Below are 26072 nucleotides of genomic sequence, written 5' to 3' on the forward strand. Positions count from 1 at the left end.
TATTCAGAAAGACTTATAGAAAAGTTAGAAAATGAGTACTTCTTCACACATTTTTAAAGAATTAGGCCTTAAAAATGACGTTTTTCTGGTTGCGCCCAGTTTCAATCGCATGGTGCACTTCTGCTCAGATCGAGAGTCTCCGATATCTGCTGTGATATCTGACAAGTGCCGTGCCGCGCCTGTCATTTACAGCAACAGACGTCAGCGAGCGTGCTTCCTCTTGATTTCGTGGGTCACGCTGCTTTGTAGTCTCACTTCCGCCAAACGGAGCCATCTCACAAATCCTACCGCCTTCACCTTAACACTCGTCAGCTGCCAGCACAAGTCACGCCATCGCGTTCCAGCAGCGCTCGTCCGCAAACATCCAGCAGAAAAATATTAGCCTGACTTCTACCCTTTCAGTTTGCGGAGAATTTGTTCATTGATGTCAATCCCTGGTGAACAGTAACCAGACACAATAACGAACATGACAGTTAATGGACCTTTATTGTATTTGAATATCTTAACAATAGCATTAAGTTGCACTACATGTGACTTTTAATCTAGTTTCAGTTCAGCATACATTCATATGTATAGACATATAGTTAAACACATATAGGGTAACAGCTGGTTCTTCTTTAAAGGACGGCCAGCAAGTGACTCACGAAACACCACATCCTTTAGTGAGCTTCACATGTTCATTTCACCACACTCCCCTCCCCGGAAGACACCATCTCTCGAGATGAACTTAGCAAAGGGTGTCTGCTTGTAGTTCAGAGTGCACCAGTTTCATAAGAAAATTCTGCGGCCCTGAATTTCAGCACCTATCAGAGGCAAAAGTAAAAGGAGGGAGGGCTGTAAAGGTGTGACCAGTCTGAAAAAATATTTTTGCATAAATTTACATACTTGCAGTGTGTTTTTAAATTGAAATAACTATACAGGCAGTCCCCAGGTAAAGAATGAGACCTGTACCCTATTATTTATACCGTAAAAATTATAATTTATACAGTAATAATAAAAGTAACTCCATACAGTAATGTACCTATATTACACATAGGTCAAATCAGTACTCAAGATTTAGTGAAATGGCTAGTTTTTTAGCCAAACAAAATGGTAACTTTCAATTAAGATGAAACACAGATGAAACTTCCTTTTCCGTCACCCTTGTCTTTTACGTGTAACGCAAACCAGCCAGTATAGCTTGGAAAGGAGAAAGGCTGGCTGCTATGTGCAAAAACAGGAAAAAAAAGACAGGAAGTACAGTAGGAGTGTCAAAGTGAGATTTTTATATTTAAGGCCTACCTCCGCCCTCCGCTTGACTCTCCTCAGTGAAAACGCTACAGAAAAGGGCTGCCATCACTTCCCGACACAAACCGAGTGACCTGATCTGCTCCCACCACCGTCAAGGCGAAGACCCCGTCGCTTAAACGGGGGTAAAGCCTCATTTTATCTTACGCTCGACCTCCATATGTCTCCCAGCACTCCAGGAATCCTTACTCAGCCAGTCAGCCGCTGCTAGCGAGGTCTGAGAAGCAGGCTCTACGCGTGTCACTGTGTCACACGAGCTCAGAGACATGGTACCTCAGCTTCCCGCTTAGATGGACAACAAAGGCATTTCATTTGAAGGCCCACGTATGTTCATCTGTCGAAACGGTCACCAAACCAGGTTGAAAAGCGCACCAAGAAACACCCAGGAAGAACCACCGAGGTTTATTGTGCTTGTATATACTGAACATGACAAGTTGAATTGTGTTTCTTTTAGGTTTCCATTTAGGACCTTCCTCTAATAACAACCAGATTGAAAAAATAAACATGCCGAATACATACAGGATGTTAAGGCCATCCCTTGATACTTCTTCTTGACACCAAAACTAATATGTTTGAAGTTACTTCGTACACCACAAGCTCTTTCAGCATAAGAATGCTCTTGATATCTCCCGCTCCAAGAGACAAACCTTTGAGCACAAAAGATTTTTTTTTTTTTTTTTTTTTGAAACTCCTGGGATTCTTTTTTTCTCGTTTCTACTGGGGGAAGTGTGAAAAGAAATGCTAGATCTTGTTTATGTTCATAACAAAACAAGAAAGATGTCACTAGAAAACAGGTTAAAAAAAATAAAGTTTACATATATAGGGAAATGAAAATAGCATCTAAACATAAATCTGGAAATATATAGGTAAATCTGGAAGTGTACTCTGAAATGTAACAATTAGAACACATTCACCAAATACCATCTTCTAACAGCAGTGGACAAATATGGAGTGCAAAACAGGAGTGAACTGCTGAAAGCGCAGGATAATGTCCCTCCATAATCAAATATGTTACACTACAGTAGGTCTCTCTTCAGGCACCAAGTGTAATGTGATGACTTTGCCACTAGATGGACTTCTGTGTCTGTGAACCAGTTAACGCACATGGACATAGGAGTGGAATGTTACGGCAGGAATTAATGGATAGGCATGAAAATGATTTCCAAAAACAGCTGTTCTCTATGTTGGGGTGACTTAGCCTTTACAGAAAATAACGTGGTGACAGCTGGAAAATCACCTGGTATAGTATGCACAATGGAAATAACACGAGAAAGTCGGTAAAATTTTAATTATTTAAACTGCATGGAAATGTGTATCTTGGAAAACCATAAAACAATCTAACATGAAGGCTGAAACAAATAAATAACTAGCCTTTTGTGCTTCAAAATAGGAGCTGTACAGAATGCTTAGAGGAAGGGAAACAGTTGTCATGCCTTGGTATAATTTGCAAAGAAAATTTATGTAGGCATTCGATAACCTGTACATTTATTTGGTGCAAAAAAAAAAAAAAAGACTGAAGAATCGGAAACATTTCAGTTCTGAGATTCATTAAACATTGGTTTCATCTAGCATTTAAAATCTGAAAAGTGGTTTTTTTTTTGGTTGCTGTCTATGGATTGAGAGATTTTACGTAAATTGTGTTATGCAAAGTGCGGCACCCAAACAACCAGGAGGCAATTTTACCAGGATCCAAAACAAAACTTGTTCACAAGACACAACATGGTACATCCATTCATTAGAATAAACACTTGAATACATCTATAAACCAACTGTCGTCTACCACTCTCTGATGTAATACACTAAATAATCATGATACAAGTGCTATAATTACAACATCAATGATAAATAGTTATAGGCACTTTGCAGAAACTACTGTTAGTCATTTTCAAGGCAGGTTATCAATGTATCCATCTACCTGCAAAATACTTACTGTAAAGCGATTAATACACATACAGGACGTATCATGACTAGCCAACAAATTGTACTTGATAGAGTTTATAGATTTGAGAATGATTTAGAAATAGGATGCTCAGGATACAAGTACTAGACAGAGACTAGATGTACCGTGATGTGACATCTCACATCTATCGTTGAACTGATTCCCTGTTTACCTAATGACATAGAGTCAAGCAATGGGTGGCCAACATCGTATTAAAGCAACAAGAAATATGATGAGAGGAGTGTGTGTGTGTGTGCGTGTGTGTGTGTGTGTGTGTGTGGGGGGGGGGGGGGTCACTGCTCCACGAGTCTTGCTTTATCTAACATATGAAATATGTATAGCCTTTGGCTATAAAGGACACTGACAGAAAAACAGCCATGTCCAGAACAGTCTCTTAATTTTGACCTATTCTACCAATGTTTATGGTACATACATTTGCTTGTATATTATATACGTGAAATTATCTAAAAACAATATTACTTATAAGTTACTTGTATAAGTTAACAAGACTGACAGACAAAATAACTCATATTATGGTCGACATCATCAGGTTCATCTAAACTTGCAGTCGTTTTCTCCGGTGTTCTTTCAGGTCTAGCCTAAACTGAGTCTCCGGGTCCAATCGCACTTGAAAGCCGGAGATACTTGTGGCCAGATAGACCAAGAGCTGATGAACTGTACTGGGGGAGTGAATGCGCATGAAAATGTCTTAGAAGCGGATTCTTCGCTTGTGGCCTCCGAGAGCATAACAAAGGCAGAACAAGCCTTCCTCCGCTGCCCTCAAAGTGTTCGGTCTCCTGAGTGAGATCCGGCAGAATGAGCAAGCAACACTTCACAGAACAAGAACGTGGATGGTCTGCGGGGACAGATGCACACATACATTCACGCATATGTCTAAAACAGTACAATAATAAATCAGGAACCATTGACGCCTTATCAAAACCTTATAAACTATGACTATGGGGAACATGCCTGAAAACAGCCAGTGCTTCTGCATGAGAGAACAGCAATAATCCAGCTATTAGACTTAATTTTATATAATGCATAATCTCTGCTTTTCACAAGGAAAAATTATGAGAACTTGCAATATATGTGTCATATTTTTTCCTCCCTGTGAAACTTTCGTGGGAAAGTTTTTTGGTTGCAATTTTTGCTCCTTTAAGTTCATTGGTTACATTCAAAAAACACTGCGTACACTGTGCTATAGAAACCCTCTAGATCTATCCCCCCCCCCCCCCCGACCCGACCCTTTTCTTGTTTTGGAGTCCTAGGTAGTGAGCGTCATGTCCAGCATCCTCTTGGCAATGTCGTACACATAGGTGATGTCCGGCCTCTTCTCTGGGTCTGGGTTGATACACATGTCCACCAGCTTCCTTAGCTGACATGGAATTTAGAGGAGAAGATAAGATGATTAGTCAGTTCAGGCATTTTGCAAAAAAAAAACAGTTTCTCAATTAAGTAATGAAAATTTAAATGCAGATTAAAGAATTTCTATCTGTTCCTCTTTATGACCTACATTTTGCACTGTTTTAATTGTAATTTATAAATCTGGGTAATCGGTGGATGATTTCCATGTCGACTGGATATTCTGCACTACGCTTTTCGGACTCTGGAACCCTTAAAAAATCCACATTTAGAGAAGGGGGAGAGAGGCTGGCTGGGACAACACTGCTAGCAGACCGATTTATACCCGCTACGAGCAGCATCATCATTAAAAATCCGGCACGGGGTCACCATGGAAACCACCTGCCTAGCCCCCGCCGCCACAACGCTGCGCTCAGCACCCCCTAATCAGCCCGGCATGTGAAATGCAAATGCAGGCAGTCTGGAAAAATTAGCCAAGGAGAACAGGCAATGAAGATGCAGAAATGTGAAATATTCATGCATTTGGCGGACAGGGTTTAAATGGGAGGGGATGGGAGGGGATAATCCAGGGAGACATTAAATGACACAACAAAGATCAGCAGCTGACATTTTTGCCATCTTTCTGAGGCATTGTTTACACCAAAACTGTAGTTTGGAGGCTTCTCAAATGCAGCCGACAGTAGAGATCTCCCTGGACGGCTGAGCAAGAAGAAAGCCAATACAAAATGGAAGGGAAAAATTAGCCGTTCTACACTGGTTAATTGTTATTGATGATAATCAGGCCTTTAACGTATACATAGGTGCTGTTTTTAAATTAAAAGTCTTATTCTGACCAAAAGGCACCTTTCATTTTTCCAAAGCAACCTTTCTTTAGAATTGTAATAGTTTAACACACCTTCATCGTGTAAGTAAGAGGGACAACATGTATTCAATAGAAAATAAATGTTATAAATGCTTGACTGAGGTAGTTTGAGCAAATCCTCCCCAAGATGCTCCACTAGATAAGTGGCTGGAAGACGGACGGATTTTTTTGTTTTTTAGAAACATCCACCAGCAATGGTACCAGCTTGAGCCAGACCACACATATTTGATACTGTAGAGGGAAAGCTAAAGCCAATTCCCATCAATGTAACATTCAACCTCTGATAGGCCTTCACACAGAACATCATTAAGATCCAACACTGATTCTCAGGTTGGATATAAAATTTATAACTAGTTTTTATTATTAGATTCATAATTGCTATTGTGTGCATCTTGTAAAAGTAAATAAGACAAGTTTTTCTCGACTTAGGATGGGGTGACGTTCCAATGAATCCATCATAAGTGGAAAAAGTTGAATACGAATATGATACATAAACAAACAACTATTGTCACTGGACAAGTAAATAAATTATTACTGCAACTAACTAGATACTAGTAACTTAAAAGTTAATTTATAGGGTTAAACAGAAAAAAACATGGTACGATATGGCACGATGCGTTGTTGAACACTGTATGAGATGTTTATGGTTGAGATCACTACAGAGACTGGAAGCTTGGCCGGGTGGATGCTGCCATCGCCTGGCATCAGGAGAAAGTATCGTACGGCACATCGCTAGCCGGGGAACACATCAAAACTCATAGCTGACTACTCAATACACATCGCTATAGCACCATCTTGAAGTCAAAATATCATCATAAAGTGAGAAGCATTTGTATTGATTTGTGTAGAATAAAAATGTTTAATTACTAATTAATTAGCAAATTCACAATATGAAAGTCGATTTATAATGTGCATACCAAGACTATGGTCTAGATTGTGAGCTGGTTTTATAAAATGATTGACCATACGAGCACAGAGTTGTAACTGAGAATGGGCCATTAGCTCTGGTGCCGTTTAAACATTTTGCTGAGCTTTCTGGAGTCTTCGCTTCCGCCAAGGTGTCACGTGAGCAAGCAAGTACCTCTACAGAGTAGTGATCCGGCGGCAGGGGAGGATACTGGCACTGCTCGATCTTCTGACATAGGGAGTACAGGTTCATCTTGTCTCCGTAGAAGGGGCTCTGTAGGGCGGCCATCTGTGTGGAAAAGAGACCTGGGTGAAGCAGTCAGCCCGTGCAGCACCCAGAACACCGTCAAGCAGCAGATGCCAAACCCTGGGCTGCAGTGCAACACCACAACTGCATCTTTCAGAAAGTGCTGTTTACAAAATCCCTCTCCAAACCAGTGGGGAAAGGGCTAAAGGGAAAAGTATTTACACTCTGAGATGGAGAAGTTAGTTTTGCCAATCGTTTGTTATTCGTCTGCCAAAATACCTCTGTGACATTTAGTGGCTTTTTTGGAAACCGCCCATGATGTCCCACAACATATGGAATTAAGTAATTAATTATGATGGAACCCCCATCTACGTCATAGAGACCTATATTAAGGCTATACTACACTCACTAAGGACCTTAGTAAACAGAGCCCTGCAAACGCATATAAGCAACTCCGAGGAAAAAAAAATCTGCATTGCAGAAGACAGATACCAGCTAACCAATGATGATGACACATTCAAATAGTTTCCAAGGTTATGCAAATATATTGCAAGGCAGGCGACACGGATTGTGATGCAATCCTATTAACTGCAAGAAAACGTCTGAGGTAATTAAAAAGGCTGCTGTTTCTTTACAGTCCAGCTCTTTTTGAAGTCAACTTTTTTGTACTTTTTATGCATTTAAACAGCTGTGATATTTACTAGAGCAGTTGATGTTAATTATTTAGTCTGTCCTGGGACCCTGGCTTACAAGGATACATCCTTAATCACCCTAACTGCTGCCCCATAGTTGCATGTTAGCTGACATTAAACTCACAGTCATTAAAGTCATTAAACTGCTACTGTGTAGTTCAAGTCAAAAGTGTTGTTCAATTAAATTCTAAAAATTGGATAATTTGTGACACATCTGACAATAAACATGCAATTTTTGACGTTGTTCATGAGCATACCCTTAGTGATAAATGTCCAGCAGAGTAAAATAGTGTATGAATCAGCATCCCTAATCTTATAGGAGATAAGCCTTCAATAGGCTCGTCTCCTCAGTCTACTGCTTAGCAAAAATGAGAATGTAGATTCCAATTACTTGTATGCTTTCAACCCATAAAGCATCACACAACAGTACGGAAGAACATTTAATGTTGCCTGCCTTGATGACAAAAAAGGATGTTTCGCAAAGTCGCTACCAAATACAGTCCACACACACACACACACAAATATATATATATATATATATATATATATATATATATATATATATATATATATATATATATACATATACACACACACACACACACACACACACACACATATTTGTAACATATACATACACACAGGTTTGTAATTATGTCTTCGTGGGGACTCTATTTCTATGGGGGAAACTCTAATCCCAACTTGACGACCTTAACCCCTACCCAGCCTTAACCTTCACCATAAGTAACCAAACAAAATACGAGATGAGGCATTTTTAGTTTTTTGATTGCATTCACAGATCTTTGTGGGGACCTGAAAAATGGTCCCCACAATGGGAAAAACAGATTTTTGACACATCGTGGGGGACATTTGGTCCCCACAATGTAATATAAACCTAATCCACAAACACACAATTTTTTTTAGGTGGAGGAAGGAATTTAGGCCAGGTTTGAAAATGCAAAACAGAATCCTCACTGCCCTGCATTAGGCACCCCCCTCCACCCAAAAAATCCTGGGGTTTAAGGATTTCCAACATGTAAACCTGAGGACATCCACCGTCAAAACAGAAAACAATAGGGGCAGTCTGAATTAATATGAATTTGTTTCCATAACATAATACATTTTAAATAAATGAAAATCTAAATTTGAGATGTATTTTCTGTGAGAATTTTGAGGTTCGTAGCAATGTCAGGAAGGAAAAGACAGACCGACAGACAGACAGACACAGACAGACAGACACACACACACACACACACACACACATAACTGTACAAAAACAAACCCGAGGACAGAATTGAGAGGAGGATGATGATCGGCAGAGCGAGGGTGAGGGTGGCTGTCTACTGTCAGGCCCGAAGTCAGTGACCACAGGCCTCATGCGTTAGACACTCCCACCCCGATGGGCATGAGGTGGGGTGACAGACTAGGCCCTCCAATACCATTTTCCTAAGCTCACGTCGTGCACCTAGAACAGGCTCATCTGCGATACATGGTTGCTGTGTTAACAGTCGGCTGCTGTCGTCCCACCTTCCCCCAGAAACTTCTTGCTACAGTCCAGCTCATGACGAGTCTGACCTCCACACTCCATCACATCTTCAGAGTCATTTTGGGGAATACCACATTCTGTGGCCGTAACAATCGCGATTTCAAAATCACTTCAACATGTGCAGCCGTGCTCATTTTTGGGACCCTCTGGCACTCTGACCCCAGCCAGCATATGAGCGATAACAGAAAATAGCACCAATAGTTCTCAAGTGGTCTCACTGGTCAGGTGCACTCAGGATGACTGGCCCTGTCTTCAGAATGTAGCTAAACACAAATGCCGCACAGTAGCAAAATCGGCAGCAAAGTAACCCTACAGCATACTGCAAGTTACTTATAAATCTGCCTGCTAAGCAAAGACAACATAATTAAACAAAGGACAGTAAAACTGCACAGAACAGCCTGTCTGTGAAAGCACTGCATTTAAAAATCTAAATTTTTATGGCTACACAAAATATACTGTCATACGAGGAGAAGACTGCATCTTAATGTGATTCTCTTTGACAGACTTTAGTCTGTTTAACAAAATGCCGGACAAGGTTCTTAGTCTCTCATCAGCTAATGGGCTGCCTGTTTGTGACAGTAATTGCGTATGAGAATGGATTAAAGCCACTTCCTGACAGCCGTGAAGACAACTGCTCTACACATGGTGGAGAAATGAGGAAATTTTTATATATATATATATATATATATATATATATAAAAATAATTTTCTTATATATATATATATCACATATACACACACACATACGCCATACCAATCAAAAGTTTGGAAACACCCACCCATAGAAGGCTTTTATTTATATTGGTACATTTGAAGTGAAGACATCAAAACAATGAAATTGCATGTGTTAAATTATGTAGTATCCAATAAAAGCATTTAAATAAAATATTTAAAAACAAAGAATTTAAACAACACAAACATCACATTTCAGATTCTTGGTGACAGGCTCACACACTCAGCTTCGCGAGCACGTTTGTTCATTGTTCCATTTGGCAGGGACGATGCATACTGGTAACGTTACTGCACATATACCAGAGAGAGTCTAATTTTAGTCTGAAGTCCCTGGGTTGTTCTCTTGGTTAAGGCGAACGAGACACCTGGGATGGTTTCCCTGAATGAGTTCCCATATGTTGAGCACTTTCTGGCTCCTTTTCAGTCCAGCTCATCCCCAGCAATCTCTCCTGGCTTTCAGTAAGGTAACTGTGGGGGGGGGGGGGGGGGGGGGGGGGGGGCAGGTCACATGCTGTGGCACTCTATCACGCCCCTCCTTTGCTAAACAGCGCTAATGCAGCCTGGGGATGGGATTCGGTTCACTGTCTCGTTGAAATACAAATGATGGCCCAACTGAGGGCAAACAAGATTGGACAGTGTGCAGCTACAGAATGCTGTAGGTACAGGTAGCTATGCTGGTAGCTATGCTGGATCAGTGTGTCATCAAAGCTACTGCCAACGGTGTGACAAGCAAAGCATCCCAACACAGCTCCTCCCACATGCTCCACAGTGGGAACCACACCTGCAGAAGAGTTATTATAGTTCTTTTAAACTATATTATTTAGTTTATATTTTTGTATCATTTGAAATTTTCATTTGAAATCCAGTTTAGTTTTAAGTGTTGATTTATTAGTTTTTATTTTAAAGACATAAAGCTCTGGAAAAAATTAAGAGATCATTTCATATATATTAAAAAAATCTGCAATTTTAAATCCTGGTTTAATCCTGGTTCTTTGGCAGAAGGCTGAGCGGCAGGTTGCGACTAGGCCCGAAATTTCTAAGACAGCAGTACGCAAGTACAAAGTGAAACAGGTGACACTGGGAACGACCTGAACTCAGCCAGGTAGAGGGCGGAAGAGACTTTCCAATGCCAGAGATGAGCGCTAAATTATCCAACAGTGCCTCGTGAATCGGAGGATGACATTAAATGACCTTCACTAAGAATGGGAAACATTAAGTGGTGTGAAGTGCACTGCTAGGACTCCTAGAAGCCCTTAAAGACCCAGAAAGCAAGGAAGAAGCCCTTCATCAATGACAAGGGAAGAGGCAGGCTGTAAGTTGTAAAAAAAAAAAAAAAAAATTAAAAAAATGTATATTTTACACATGCATTTTCCCATGAACTGTGCAGTGAGTGAAACTACAAATGCTGCTGTGCTCTCTTATTTTATTTTTTTTTCCAGAACTGTATTTCTGTTTAGTTTTTTAGCAATTTTATTTCTGGGAAAAGAAAGTTCTAGAAATGTATAATGTGTGTGATCTTTGGAGAACCCTCCATTTAAACAGTGCACGCTGGGGCAAATGTTTTACATATTATTAATGTTATTAATGTTATTTACAAATGATATTGTGAGATACGAATAAGAAGGTAGCTGAAGAGCAAAAACGGTAAGAAAATATTTTACATTTTTATTTTATTTCAGTATCAGAAACAATATTTATAATTTTCATTTAGTTATTTTACTTCCCGATCTTATTTTATTTTGGTTTACGAAAATGTTTTCTTGTAGTTTTAGTTTTCGTTAATGATAATAATCCTGGTGCAGACTTCATCCATTCACCTGCTTCGCATCTCAAGACATGACATTTGGAACCAGATTTCTCAGATTTGGACTCATCAGACCAAAGGACAGATTTCCATTGGTGTCATGTCCACTCCCTGTGTTTCATGACCCAACAGTTTCAACAGTCCTACCATGAAGGCCTGATTTACGCAGTCTGCTATGAACAGCTCCTGTTGAGATATGTCTGTCACTGAAGCATGTACTTGGGCTGTATTCTGAGGTACAGTTAATTGACAATTTCTGAGCCTGGTGACTTTAATAATCTAATCCTCTGCAGGAGCGGCATCTCCTGCTCTGTCTTTCTCCTGCTCTCTTTCCTGTGGCGACCCTGGGTTTCATCATAGCACTTGAAGGTTTATGTCACTGCACTGTGGTTCAATGCTTTAAATGAAAACATGATTTTTTTTTTTTTTTTTTAATTTAAAACTTGTTTTCAAATGAAATTCCAACAGACAACAACAACATTTAAGCATCAAGTAGATTAAAATATCTCTAAGATTATGTTCATTCAGGTGTGTCCAAACCCTAAGCACACTTGCATGTAAATGCTGTTTACATAAAAATACACTTTTGCTAGACTGAAATTTATCCATTGTGCATTTACACACATATGGGTATAAAGAAAAAGGATGAGTATTAGTAACAAATAGACATAGTAACACATACAGACAGAAACACAGACACACAAAGACAGGGACAAACACACACACACACACACACACACACACACACAAAGAAATAAACAGATAAAGACAGACACACAGGCACACACAAAGACAGACAAACAGACACACACAGAGAAGCTGACACACAGACACACAGACAGACAGAATCACGCACACAAAGACAAACAGACACATAAATACACAGACAAATACAGAGACAGACACAGACAGACAGACAGACGCACACACGCGTTGCAGAGAGTTAAACAAGGAGCGCGAATCTCCCGCTTTGACAGATGAAAAATGTCAGCCGGCCTGTTTTTATTTGGGAGCTTTTGCACTGTTCATCTGGCTCATTAGCCCCACGCGCTCCCACCTCTGACAGCCGCTCTGCCTGCTCTGCCGGCAGCTGAGCCTCTCCGGCTAATTTGGGTCCCCTCGCCAAGGCGACGGCGACAATGATTGACTTGCTCCCTGACCTCCGGGGACCCTGGGCTCCGCGCTTGTTAATATTCGCGGGTCGTCCTCCCCGAGCGGCGCACGCGAGCCGGCTGTCGACGCGTGGGGCCCAGTAGCGGGACTCTCTCTTCGTCATAGTGCGCTGTCTACCTACAAGCCCTCATGTCCGGGGATCGCGACTCCCAACAACACGGCCGGCGTGTAACGCAGCCCCACCCGTGTAAAGGCCCCGTCTGAAAGAGGGGAGAGCCCCATTAACTTAATTAATATTGATCTTTTTTTTTTGCTCCCTCCATGTGCCAATTAAAAACTTTGTGCGCCTTGCAGTCTGTTGAGTGAGCACAGGTCGCATCAGCTACAAAGGAGAAGTTCAAACACTAAAGTGGAAGAATCATCATTATTTCATCCTGTGCGTCTCAATGTTCCACTATAATCATATATTAATCAAGGCAAGAAGCCACCAGCGTGGGGAGACTTCGGATAAAGACGCGTCCAAATCCCGCAACTTTGGTCTCCGCTCGACAGCAGAAAATCTGATGAAAAAGGGGGCCGACTTGTGAAGATACTTTTATGGTCGTTAGGATGGTTGGGAAGGACTGATTTCAATGATGAAACACAACTGGCAAATGGAAAGGAAAAAACATCCCAAAACACTGACAAAACATCCAGCAGATCCCTGAGGGCTCAGAAATTTATGCTTGCACATTTTTTGGATTTGTTTATAAACTGTTAATGGTGCACAAAGACAAATGAATGGATTTGCTACCCGATCCTTCCTTTATAAGACAAAAATAAGCCAGAAAAGACAAAAATAAGCCAGAAAAAACAAAAAAACTAAGGAGATCCCAAATGCCAAATCGCAGCTTTGTTAGAAAATACCATGTACATGCAAACACTGCGGACAAGCTTTTCCCGCATGGTGGCGATTCAGTGAAGTTTGGCCGATCACACCCATTGGCTGTTCTGCTCACTCTCCTGCTCTCTCTCTTTTCATCAGAGGTCAGAGGTTTTAACATCCCCCCCCCCACCCCCGCCAACCCCTGTTAAGCAGGAAGTCGAGTCCTGGACAATAAATCAGGTTCTCTCAAAACTGTCGTGTCGCTTTGAGTTGTTACATAATTAATGACGTGGATGTCACCAGAGTTTGTGATCACTATCGCTCATGAGATGCAGCCCTGTAACAGTCACGGTAAGTTAGCGATGTCAGCACGCGTCACCTGGGCTGAGCAGGCCACGCCTCGCGGCGGGGAACCCCATCCCCCCCCCCCCCCCCACGGTTGATCCCCGTCTGGCCGAGCTCAGTCTTCCGTGGAGAGGAGAGCCGCAGAATGCTAAGCTGGCTCTCCCTCCATGGGGCGGGTGAAAAAGCCGGGGGGGACACCTGCCACCACAGCTCAGCAGGAGCTCCAGCTGACGGCCGGGGCACCTATGGGGCACCGACTGGGCACCTATGGGGCACCGACTGGGCACCTATGGGGCACTGACTGGGCTCCTAGGAAGCAGAGAGCTGCTCTCTCCTCTGAGCGACACAAAGCAAGCATTCTGGAGAAAGTGTGCTTGTCTGCACCACTCCCAGGACAAAGGAGTTTACTTTGGGAATGGAGGCAGCTATAACAAACAGGGTGACCAGACAGCTTTGCTAAACAGATCTTACGCAATATGATTTCCATGGCTGAAGTGTTTTGTCTATTTACCAACTGCTCCATGAATATATAAAATATATAAAAATATGAATATTATATGTTCATTATAATAAAAAAATAATAATAAATGTAATGATGCATCTGTATTCAGACTGTTGGCTTTTATTAGACCATCCATCCATCTTCCAACTGCTTACCCTGGACAGGGTCATGGGGGTTTATTATACCAGGATGACACCATTTCCTGCATTGCCTTAACTGCCCCAAACGCAAGTGTCTCATGTAAAGAAACTGATGAATCGTCCAACATCTAATATCTTCTAGATGACCTCTAATAAATTCAACATGCTTCTATTTTGTTCTCTTTTTCTTAAATTCTCCGCACAAATAATGTTTACTTTCTTAGCAAAAGAAATCTTACAGTCTTGTGTGATTTCACACAATCAACTCCAAAAAAATACAGCAGTAAACTTTTTGCAATTTGCGATGCTTAGAATGGTAGCGTGCAACTGAAAAAAGAGCAAAAGTATACCTTAGCGAGCCAAGCGAAACCTCGAGCAAACAGAATATTGATGAAAGTAAATAAAGCTCGTTAAGGTCTGCTCAAAAACACAGTACGAACAAAAGGGAAATGAGGGGCGCCTTTCTCTGCGTGGGAATCGCGTTGCATCACTAACAACACGCAATGGGACCTTCAGCCGTCTGCTGTTATGTTCAAGGGTTCGTTTACGGCAAGGGAATGAGCCTGCGATGACCGTGATCATGCTGCCCGGCTGCTTTTCGGTAAAATAGGTCTTGTGTAACCGTGTATGCGTGCGGGTCCTTACAGCTATGAGATTGTGGGAAAAATTCTGTAAAACACAATGGGGGTGGGGGGGTGGGGATGAGTAGTGTTTAAGTTATATGTTGGGGGAAAAACATACTGCAAAAGCTCAGTACTCAAAATATGTCTGCTAAGACGTTGTAGTGCTAAATAGTCATATTGCATTTAATTGTTACTATTTAACTTCCGATGGAGAATTACACAAGCCAAGCAGCTCGGTTAGGGCACATACATTTCACCCTTGTGTAGTACAGTGGTTAAGAAAATGGGTTTATAAACAGGAGGTTGACAGTTCAAATCCTAAAAAGATACTGCTGTAAGACCCTTGGGCAACATACAGGACCTGTACTTGTTTTAGTACATACGCAGTAAATACAGTAAGCTACAGAGGACTGGCTAACATATACTTGCATAAATCATAAGGATTTATGTGAATATAAAGCTCTAAACTTCTCTAAAGACAGCTATTATGACAAGAACTTCAAAGGCCAGGCTCTGCGAGTGTATGGGAATGCGTAAATATGCTGGCAGCCTGTCTTTAATATAAATGGTAGAGAGCGACCGATGTAAAAAAATAAATAAAATAAATAAAAAGGCGGTCAAACGCACACGACACTGGCTGCCATCTGGTTAGCGCGGGACAGCCTTTTCCAGAGACGATAAAACTGAAGCCAAAACAGCAGAGATGGCTTGTGTCTCCCCTGTCCTATAACCCCACAATAATAAAAGCCACAACTGCAAATCAAGAAACTTTTTGGTAACTGTGAAACAGGAGAGAAATCCTGCTTCCTGACATTTATAACCTTTCCAATCACGGTTTTAAAAAGCAGGAATTTGCATCTGTAATAAATAACATCGACATCCACTATTTAAAGCACACAAATACCATCGTTTGATGCTGTTTGCAAAAGGAATTACTGCTGAATTGCAAAAACGACAATAACCCAAGTGCTGGCAAATAAAAATAAAATAAATAAATAAATAATAAAAATTGTATGACATTTTAAACGGTACAGCTACCAAAAGTCACTCGAACAATGGACACCTATTTCATATTTACGGACAGCGTGTCACATAATAGGTAAAGAGGTAGATTTGTAACCAAAACAGTTGGCAGCTCAAGTTCCCAGAGGGGCCCAGCTGAGGTTACCTTGAGCTGGGCACTTAATCTGAATTGGCTCGGTAAAAACGTCCAGCTATATAAACTAGTAAAGTGGAAAAACTGCAAGCCGCTCTGGCCACTCTAAGTGAAAACATGTGCTGCGACCACCAGACGGGCGATGCTCGACGTGCCGATCCCACTCCGCACTGAGAGTCTCTCAATCACATTCTGCTCGAGGTGGCAGCACTTGCCAGCCTCGAAGGAAATGGCCCCTGTCCCAAGCCCACGGTCGCTTCTGAGAAGCAAAACCAAAAGGTACTTTTTCCCTCCTTGTTCCCACAGAGCCTGGAGATCACAACTGTTCCCCATTTTTTCCCCTCTCTCCTCAGTGCACTTGTCTGACCTGCTAACGCTGCTAGCCAAGCACGCTGCTGGACCAGTGCATTGTGGGAGACTAATTAGCACTGAGGACTATGGTCTCTGAGCACCAATAAACTGGGATCATTGTTTTTCAGCCTGGGGCACTTTGGAAGGTGTAGTTACTAGTGAGTTGTGCAAAAAAAAAAAAAAAGAAAAACTCGCTGGATGTAAAGGAAATTGGGTGCTATACTAACAATGCATCTCTGGTTTGTGTTTGTGCCAATGTGAGAGTCATCCTCTTAACTGCAGGTTTTTATCCAATTCACCTCTGATACTATAATGTGTGCTGGTTTGCATTAACCCTTAAATATCAATTAACTGACCACAAGAGGGAGATAAATTCTGGGAATTCAATCGACAAATGTGTGCACTATGCGTGCCTCATTTACAAGTTTTTTGTTGATTTACTCCTTGCACATTGTTTGTTTTACTTTGATACAAACATAAAGAGCAGTCCACATCCATAAAATGATTTTGTTGAGCAATCACTTACCAGGGTATTTGTAATATCAGACAGGAAATTGCTTAATTAAAAAACTACAGTCTTAAAATTAATACTACAAACAGTTCAGCTATTTCTACACATGCATTCAATGTATACAGTATACAACAGGCAGTTCAGCTGATCAGTTTTTACTCCTCAGGTGAATGTCATTGTGAGAGTATTCATTTTGTTTTGAACCACAAAGTGAAATACCAAAACGATGATCAATTCGTAATGGGAAACATAAATAACACACAATTTAAAGATCCCAGATTTTGTTGCAGTTATGGCGGCTGTGTGTTTAGTGACGCTCCGATGTTAACTTGTACATTTTTTTCCAACCAAACAATTTCCGAAGTGTAAAGAATGTAGATATATTTACCTATATCAGTTATATTGCCACGACTTCAAAGTAATTACACGATAAAACTAACAAGATAAAGAAGTACAGGTAAGACAATAATACTGAACATACATTTAAACTAAACAATCACACTCCCTGAGAAAAAAAGAATAAGATCTCAAGCCTACCTGCCCCTTGCTCTTTAGATCAATCTAATCCCACCAGCAAAGCCCTGAAGTCAGCCTTGTATATCATTTGATCTTTTACACATATACCTTCAGCTACAGAGGAAAACACACAAGTCTTTACTCAACTGCTTACTTTACTCCACTTAGACATGTCGAAAGTTTCTGAAATGCAATTACTGCAGTAACTGCAACTATCTTTTTCCCCAACAAAATATTTATCATGTGAATCAAATGTAAATGTCAGTTTAATTTCCTAGAAATCCCAAAATACCCTAAAGGTTCCCCGAGTCACAGTGCTTACTTTAGCAAATTTTGTTTTACTAAATTACTGAGTGATATCACTATAAATTATAAGTGCTGTGTTGGGATAGTATTGCGCCTAGTAAAATGAAGGGGGGTATTAGTGAACCAGGTCAATGTTTTTTTTTTTTGTACCTCATAGAGCAGGCAGCCCAGAGACCAGATGTCAGACTTAAAGTTGTATCCATTCTCGTGTATCCTCTCTGGAGACATGTAATAAGGGGTACCCACTGGAACAGAAAAGAAACATAAGTCAATCCCACTCGTTCCAGAAACATTCTTCAAACTTCAGAATGCAACACGGAGGCTGGGCCACAGTCCATTCTCAACGAGACAAATCAGAAGTCAAAATTATACATAGCTGCAGTCAAATGCAGTGTGGTTCATACATTGAAGTCATTACACTCTGAAATTCATACTACTAACTTAATTAGATCCATAACTACTAAGATATACTGACATATAAAATTATTTTTAAAAACTGTAAAAACTCAGAAACTACTCCACATTATCCTTGCTATGACATGCAATGTTTTTCTTTTTAAAAATGAGTATTTAACGATAACATGAGTGAATGTATCAGTTTTCCAGCACCTGTGTTGTCAAGTGGTACAAAAAGATGTATTTACCACTTCCTGCCACATGAAGGTGTAGTGAGCTTCCTTCATTTAAATCCATCAATAAAATTATTGTCTCTCGGTCTAGACATTCAATGCATATTGGCCACAAAAAGACTCAATCACACAGTGCATATATACTGAATATGCACCCTGTTATAAAACATCCACGTAAGAAAAAACAGCTAATAATTTCTTTGCCGTTGCTAAATATTTCAGATAAACTGCTCGATTAAATGCTTCTATTCATAGTCAAAAACTAGCTAACAAAATCAGCTAACAAGAAGGTACTTTTATATATCTCGAAATATCAGGCGTGTCTATTAAGATGAACATCCACACTTCTGGTGTACAAGTCCCCCCCTGTGATGAGAGAGGGAGGGGCGCGCGGGGAGTTGAGCGAAGATCTCGCCCGCTCTGTAGCCCGGAGAGCAGGCAGCAGGTAATTGGCAGCGAGAAACGGGCACCGGGAAGCCGCACAACAGGCCGCAGGGGCAGGCAGAACAGGTCTGAAGGCTTCAGCTTCACCCGCAGCGCAAGTAATTCCTCCCAGCGACTGGCAGAGGCCTTCAGGTACGCAGCGGGGGGGGGGGGGGGGGGGTTTGTAGGTGGGAGCGTGAAAGATTGATGATAGGAAAAATACAGACAAATGCTAGGGGTTTACCGAGCCTGGTCCTCGTGCAAGACCGTAAACAGGACAAATGGACAGAATCTCCTGCTGCACCAGCAAAGATAAGGCGAAACATTTACGTACTAAAAATACATTAAGATAAAAAACACCAAATAAAAGACACCTGAATTGGCACTTCTATTTTTTAATTAATTTATTTTTTTAAATACAGTCCATCCCAAATCCAAGCCTGACAGAGTTGTCATCACTTTCAACAGGTAATTGACGAAAGGGGAATATGCAATTAGGGGAAATCGAGAAATTAAACCACCATTGCCAGTATGACAAACTATTGCTAAACAATTTTAGTGTAGCGCAAAAAGATTTTTCATTTTAACGTAAATCGTTAAAAGAATCATTAAAATAATGCCAGGATAGTGCTAAGATGTATAAGAACTTCTGTTTGACTGCTAAGAAAAATGAAGAAGCTTCCCTTTTAATTACAGGTGGACAGCCCAGAACTACAGAGAGCAAAACTTATACAAAATAATGCAGACGAAAGGCTGAACTGATAACACTTATTCATGGCTGACAGATAAATAACCAGCACAATCAACTCTTAGTGCCATTTTCCTCACAGGATTTCTTTTGATGTTTGTACCCCCCCCCCCTCCCCCATCAATTTAAAGGGGAAGGAGCCTGCGGCTGAAAATGCAAACATAAGTAAGGCTCTCTGTGTTTGTGTCTGCGGGCGGCCGGGCCACCAAAAGGCGGAGTTAAAAGGCTACGGCTCCGTTTCCGAGGCCGAGGGCTGACAGACGCGCGGGGCCTGCTCCCGAGACCTCCATCAAGAGCACACCCAGCGTTCTGGCGAGGAGGTTCCTCTCATTACTGCCCAAACTGTCAGCCCTCGACGCCACCCCCAACCCCTTCCCCACCCACCGCGCCAACCACCCGCCTCCCTGCACAGAGAAAGGCTTTAGTCTCCTCGCCCGAAGGGAAAGGCTGATCCGGGGTCTCTTTGCCCCTGGGTGAATTTAACCTGCCATGCAAAAAGCCATGAATCTCATCCCCTGCCGTATCTCAGCCATGCGAGTTAATCCTCGGCTGAGAAAGCTGACGTACCCAGACTCCTCTTGTACGCTCACCGAAATACGAGCTCGCTATCGCCACTTGATGAATGATGCCAATGAAAATTCATACTCGTTATACGGATTAAACGACCGTTACACAAATTCAGCACTGACATGAAAACGGCAAGCGCTGCAGCCTTTTAAAGCATGACAAGGCCTTGTGACCACTGACTGAGACATTAAAAAAAAATCATTCAAAATCTTGATGTGAGGATACATTTCAACACAAAACAATGCATTTCAAAATGACACAACACTGTGTGCTGAGAATCTGAGACTTCAAGTTAACACAGGATGGGCATGCATGGGGGGGGCACGACATTAAACTGAAAACCCACAAATACGTCCCACACCTGATCTTTATTTCTTTACCAACATCTAATAATCTAATCAAAATGTCAAAAAACATTTATTAAACTAAATTAGTAAACAGACAAGTGTACATGAAAAGGATTGCCTGTGCAGACTATAATATTTTAATATTATTGAGAAGCAAAAGGTTTACAGTGCCTTCCTCAGAGCCAAACCTCAGCAATGCCCAGAGTTATATCACTCATTTTTTTCTGGCATAATGCAAACAACTTGATTTAAAAGTACCTATAAAAACATTTGTATATTTTATAAGTCGGTTTTAGTGCTCACTTTGTGTACTATTAACTGCTTGAACAGTATATTACATTCAACGTACTATACTGCATTTAAAGCTTTACTGCAGAATGACTTGAGATTTTACTACGACGCAGAACATTTGTGAAACTGTGAAGTAAATAAATGCTGACCTTTAACCAGAGCGTCAGAAATCAAAGTCAACGAAAGAACAAAGAGGAACGCATTTGAGCTGTAAAAACCTTGAAGATTATTGCCAATCCAAAAACTGACGGACGAGCAGCCCAGAATGAGATAAGCAACAGGATCACGGTAATAGCCACAAAACTCAATACAGAGCCGTTCTTGTTGAAAATCGGAAAGTTCAATCTTATTAAACTACTCCTACTCAGCTAGATGGAGCCATTTTGTGTGGACTGATCAGTGTTTACAGCTTTTTGCGCAATAATACTCATAAGAAGGGTGGCGAGGCCAGACTTGCTACATCCGGACGTCATCTGCAAAGAGGTCAAAGGTCGAGGCAACAGGAAAGCCTTAACTACACAATGAAACTAATATACCTGGGGCTTCTTTGTAGGCTTTGCCTGGAGGTGGGGGAAGGTGGGGGCTACGTCGGGTTTTTATAGCAGACACATGGTTTTGGTCTTGGTGATATAATGAAACACATCCTGCTCGTCAAATTGAAGGACTGATCCCTTCAAAACTTTGTTTTTTTTTTTCTTTTTCAGACTTACCTAACGAATGAGCCGCTGTGGTTTTGGAGCTGAAGAAACGGCCCAGCCCCAGGTCTCCGAGTTTTACTACCCCGGTGGCAGTAATGAACACATTAGCCGGCTTTATGTCTGTGGAAGAAAGGACCTATTTAATATTCAAAAGGGTCACCTCACAACTGCACGGGGAGCAAGGGGAAGGCATGAGCCATCTGTGACAGGTAGCATGGTAAAGTTGAGCAATATCACAAGTCATAGGTATTTAGCTTTAAAAAAAACATCAAAATTTGTTTTTCAAACATATGTAAAATAACTTCTGAATGCGACATATATCTAACACAAATTTAAAAGGCTGTGACCCTTTGTAATCGGAAATCAGTTTTTTAGTGTGACAACATTAATGTTCTGCTATTACAAAGCTTGATGTAAACAGAATTCTAAGTAGAAACATATTAATGGAACATAAAAGCACCAGTTAAAAAGTAGCCGATCACCAGAAACTTGTGATACAAGCTATACCTCCCCTATGATTAATGTGCTGCTGTCAATGAGAACATCTTATTCAGCGAAGTGCAATTGGGAGGCGAGGTGGAGCTGAAAGGCACCCCATATTGTGGGTGAATCTCGTTCCAGAAACATGTCGGGGAAAAGGCAGTAACACGTAAGGAGGCAAGGCTACTAGTTGAATGTTTCATGTCCTGCAGAATATGGCTCGTTCAGCTGATCGTATCGTGAGAGGAAGGAAGCAGAGTGATTACGATGGATGAGACGTCCGCATGGAGTGACAGATCCACGTGTGGTAGGTCCTGGTGATTTTACACCAAGGATAGCACTCCCACGGATTACGAGGGCCGGTGTTCACAGCGGCCCGTGTGCATGCGGGGCGCCAGAGTGGGACAGTCCACAAGATGTGTCTCATTACCAGCATCCATCTCCACACCTTCAAGCAGCCTGTCTTCCCCTGTTTTAGGCTTCCATACTTAACCAAATGTTTTGGTTAACATGACCAATCTCAGGTACTGGAAAATACATAGTAAGTCACGAAATCGCTATTTTAATGATTAATTCATGTTAGTTTCATGCTGATAATTAAAACAAAAACCATGTTAAAACAATGAGGATCATCCTAGGAACCACACATGTAGGATGCTCAGACAACTGGAAAATTACAAAATGACACAATACCAGATTAGTAGGAGACAACCGGCTTCAATTTATAGGTTAGTCATGCAACTTTGGAAAATGTCAGACTCACATGCTGACCTGTCAGTAAAATCCGGCACTCCAAACGGAAAATGGTTTCACAGCACAAAAAAGCATTGGGGAAGCTGTTTGTTTGTCCTCCAACTAAACCAATTTATTATTCATTTCCCTATGACCGGCAGCCTGGTCAGTTATGACAGTACTTTTTACGTCTGCAACAGGTGTACGGAGGTTTCACAGAAGCAAGGCTTGTTGGCATCGTTCAGATTTCAAAACATATCGGCAGCTCTTAACTCCTAAATAGATATATGTCAAGCATATATGCCCATTGTGTAATAAATTGAAGTCACATCACAGGACTCTCCTGTTTTAAGTTGACAATACATTAAAACAAGCATTTTTTTGCATAAACTGGCACTCATTGTGACTCATTTCCCAGGATCCCAAGTGTCATGCATATTTAATGAGCCAAAGTGCACATAACTTCCCCCCCCAGCCCCGCCCCAATTGAGTCAAATGGGAAAACAATTTGTGTTGACGTACTGCCCAGCTTCATGGGGGGATCATGTGCATTGTGGGAAAGGTTTTTGGGTATATCATTTTCTGCATTACAGCAACATGGCTGGAGAGCATTTTGGCTAGGAATTCAGAGAGGAGGAGGAGGAGGAAGAGGAGGAGCAGCCGGAGGGAGAGGAGGTACCTCTGTGCATGACGCGGCGGGAGTGCATGTGGTTCAGCGCACTGCACAACTGGAGAAAGTACTTCCAGACAGTCCGCTCAGGGATCAGCCTCTTCTGCTTCTTGAAGTGCTGTGGAGCATACAAAAGCCTCTTAACACACCAGCCATTCAGAGGAGAACAATTAGCACACAGACACATATATACATTACATGCATCTCCCCTGAGACTAAAATGCGCATTTGACTATGGCTTTTCATCCTAATGCAATTATTTCCTGAAGGTGCAGCAAAGAGGTTAACTAATAGGTTCATGAGATTCCCATGCTGAGTGATACCATTTATAAATGCCTCATTATATGTTGCTTTTCCTGGACCACCGCAGTGGTCTTCCCTATACGGAAGGTGTTGCGGTTCTGAGCTGGACTCCTCGTACAGACCATCACCCTGACAAACAGCACCAAGGTTTCCTTCCAATGCGCCCTCTGAGATTAACTCGACTCGCCGACGTTGCGACTCACATCGAAGGCGGCACTTTAATCTGACGCAGGCACTGACCTTTGCGGAGTCTTAAAATGTCGCAATTAAAAGTGCACGCATTTCCAGAAGGCAGGGGGGTAGGGGGGGCCATTTTGGGTTAAATGCCCACATCTGGCATAAAGTGCTTAAACACATAAATGGACCCAGAACTTCAATCCCGCCCCCCCCCCCCCACACACACTTCTCAATTTTAACTTTGTAGTTTGATATGACGCTGATCTGATTTTTATGCCTGTAATATTAATATCACTGGTGACTCATTAGGTAGCACTATGGTCACACTCCATTGGTTCAAATCCTCTCCTCCCCAACTTTGCGTGTGTGAAGGTTGGCTTGTTCTACTCCTTTTTGGTGTGAGTTACCTCCTGCAGTGCAAATCACATGCAACTTAGGTCATTCTACCTATAGTGAGTTACTCACCACATTCACACGCACGCTAAGAAAATTGAATTATAAAACCGGACTTTTAAAGTACATGTAAACACGTTAGTCCAACTGAAATCATACTAAATCGAATTTCTCTTAGTTGGACTAAAACACCAACATAATGAGATTGGGAGTCGATTAGGAGCAAAGCAGAGGACATACAGAATGTACAAAACGTCCAGTTCTGAAAAGCTGTCCAATTCACCACTCAACTAAAGGGCACTTTTACACCACACCAGGTACCACACTTTTGGTACTTCAAGAAGGCATCAAAAGCATGATACCTCAAGGTGCTGGTTTTCAACTGGCATAAAAACCGGTGCTGTAGTATATTATTATAGGGCTGGATGATGTGCAATATTAATACCAACACCACATGTTATGCACATTAAATTTTTACATTGCTAGTCAGCTAGATAAAGATAAGGTTTTTCCTTACCTTCAATTTGGTATGAATATTATAGCACAGGGATACCGTGTTGTCATTTATAATAAAAAATACTTTATTTCTTGTTATGTTATCCTGATCTTGTTCTATTTGTTCTTCCGACCAGATCGCAATTAAAGTTTGTGTCACTTCATTTGTCCACGCACCCATTATTGTTAATTTTATTACTTATTTATTATGTTTTTTATGTCTGTGACATAATAGGTGAACCGGAAAAAGCCCAATACTAACAAGCTGAGAGGAGCCATATCGCCATCTATTGTAGCGGAGCCAGACATACTTCCGTCAATTAATCAATTTCCCTCCCATGCATGTATACTGGGACAAGGACAGTAGTCCGATTAAATGGCACAGTCGGACTATGACCACAGCCCAACTTAGCTATGCATGAAAACGTACTGACTCTGTGTGTCTGTGTGTGTGTGTGTGTGTGTGTGTGTCCTGTAATGGACTGGCATGCTCTCAAGAGTGTTCCCCCCTTGTGCTCTCGCCTTCCTGGGATACGCTCCAGGTTCACCATCACCCAAAACCAGGATAAAAAGCCATTGAACATGGATAGGTATAATATTAATATAATTTGACAAGTATCTTTTACAAGAATAACAATACATTTAAACAGTCATTAATATCACAAAAGAAAGAAATGAGTGTTGTAATAGCACCAATTGTTAAACAGAACACCAATCCTGGACCATTCATTCTATATTTAACCAATTACCAAAAATATTGGTTTCCCTTATAACATATGGCTGATGGGGAAACTTGCTTTCAATAAACTCATTACAGAACAGTAACAGACCTTTAATTGTTCTGTTAATTACCTGGTTAACAATGAGCTGTTAGAGGGCAGTAATTACAGAATTAATTACATGGGTAGAACTTGCCAGGCTAATGATCAAATGCTCCAAACAGCAAACCGCAAGGTAGAGAGCATTGCTCCATTGTTAAAGGTGTATTACCTGCCAGGATCACATGATACCTTACGAACCCACTTTCACCTATTCTACCCAATTTTGGCAAAAACTATGTGCAAAATTTCAAATGTGATATTCAACCGAAGAAGCCCTGGCCCACATCCAAACAAAGCTTGTGGATCTATTCTTCCCCAACCCCCCCGCAACCCACCACACCCCAGCCCATCTAATTTGCATATCAGAGGGTTGTTTGATGTCAATGGGGTATGTATGGGGCCTCTATGCCTTTAAAAGCAAACACTGCACATGCAATATTCTGTAAGAGTATGCAAATGAAGGGCCACTGCATTTCATTTGAATTCTGAA

At 41.4% G+C, this 26072-nt stretch overlaps 1 protein-coding gene across 1 annotated transcript in view; it reads right to left on the bottom strand.

The window, feature by feature from the left end:
- Positions 1 to 467: 467 nt before the first annotated feature.
- nek7 (NIMA-related kinase 7) overlaps positions 468 to 26072 on the bottom strand; it is a 54147-nt gene continuing 28542 nt past the window's right edge. Inside the window, exons 6-10 of the mRNA XM_072699713.1 lie at positions 23403 to 23511; positions 21524 to 21631; positions 17959 to 18053; positions 6535 to 6648; positions 468 to 4604 (exon numbers count right to left, since the gene is read on the bottom strand). Coding sequence (XP_072555814.1) covers positions 4494 to 4604; positions 6535 to 6648; positions 17959 to 18053; positions 21524 to 21631; positions 23403 to 23511 — 537 coding nt within the window. The 3' untranslated portion in view covers positions 468 to 4493. The remainder of the gene's footprint in view (positions 4605 to 6534; positions 6649 to 17958; positions 18054 to 21523; positions 21632 to 23402; positions 23512 to 26072) is intronic.

Source organism: Paramormyrops kingsleyae, chromosome 15, assembly GCF_048594095.1.
Source record: "Paramormyrops kingsleyae isolate MSU_618 chromosome 15, PKINGS_0.4, whole genome shotgun sequence".
Taxonomy (NCBI): Eukaryota; Metazoa; Chordata; class Actinopteri; order Osteoglossiformes; family Mormyridae; genus Paramormyrops; species Paramormyrops kingsleyae.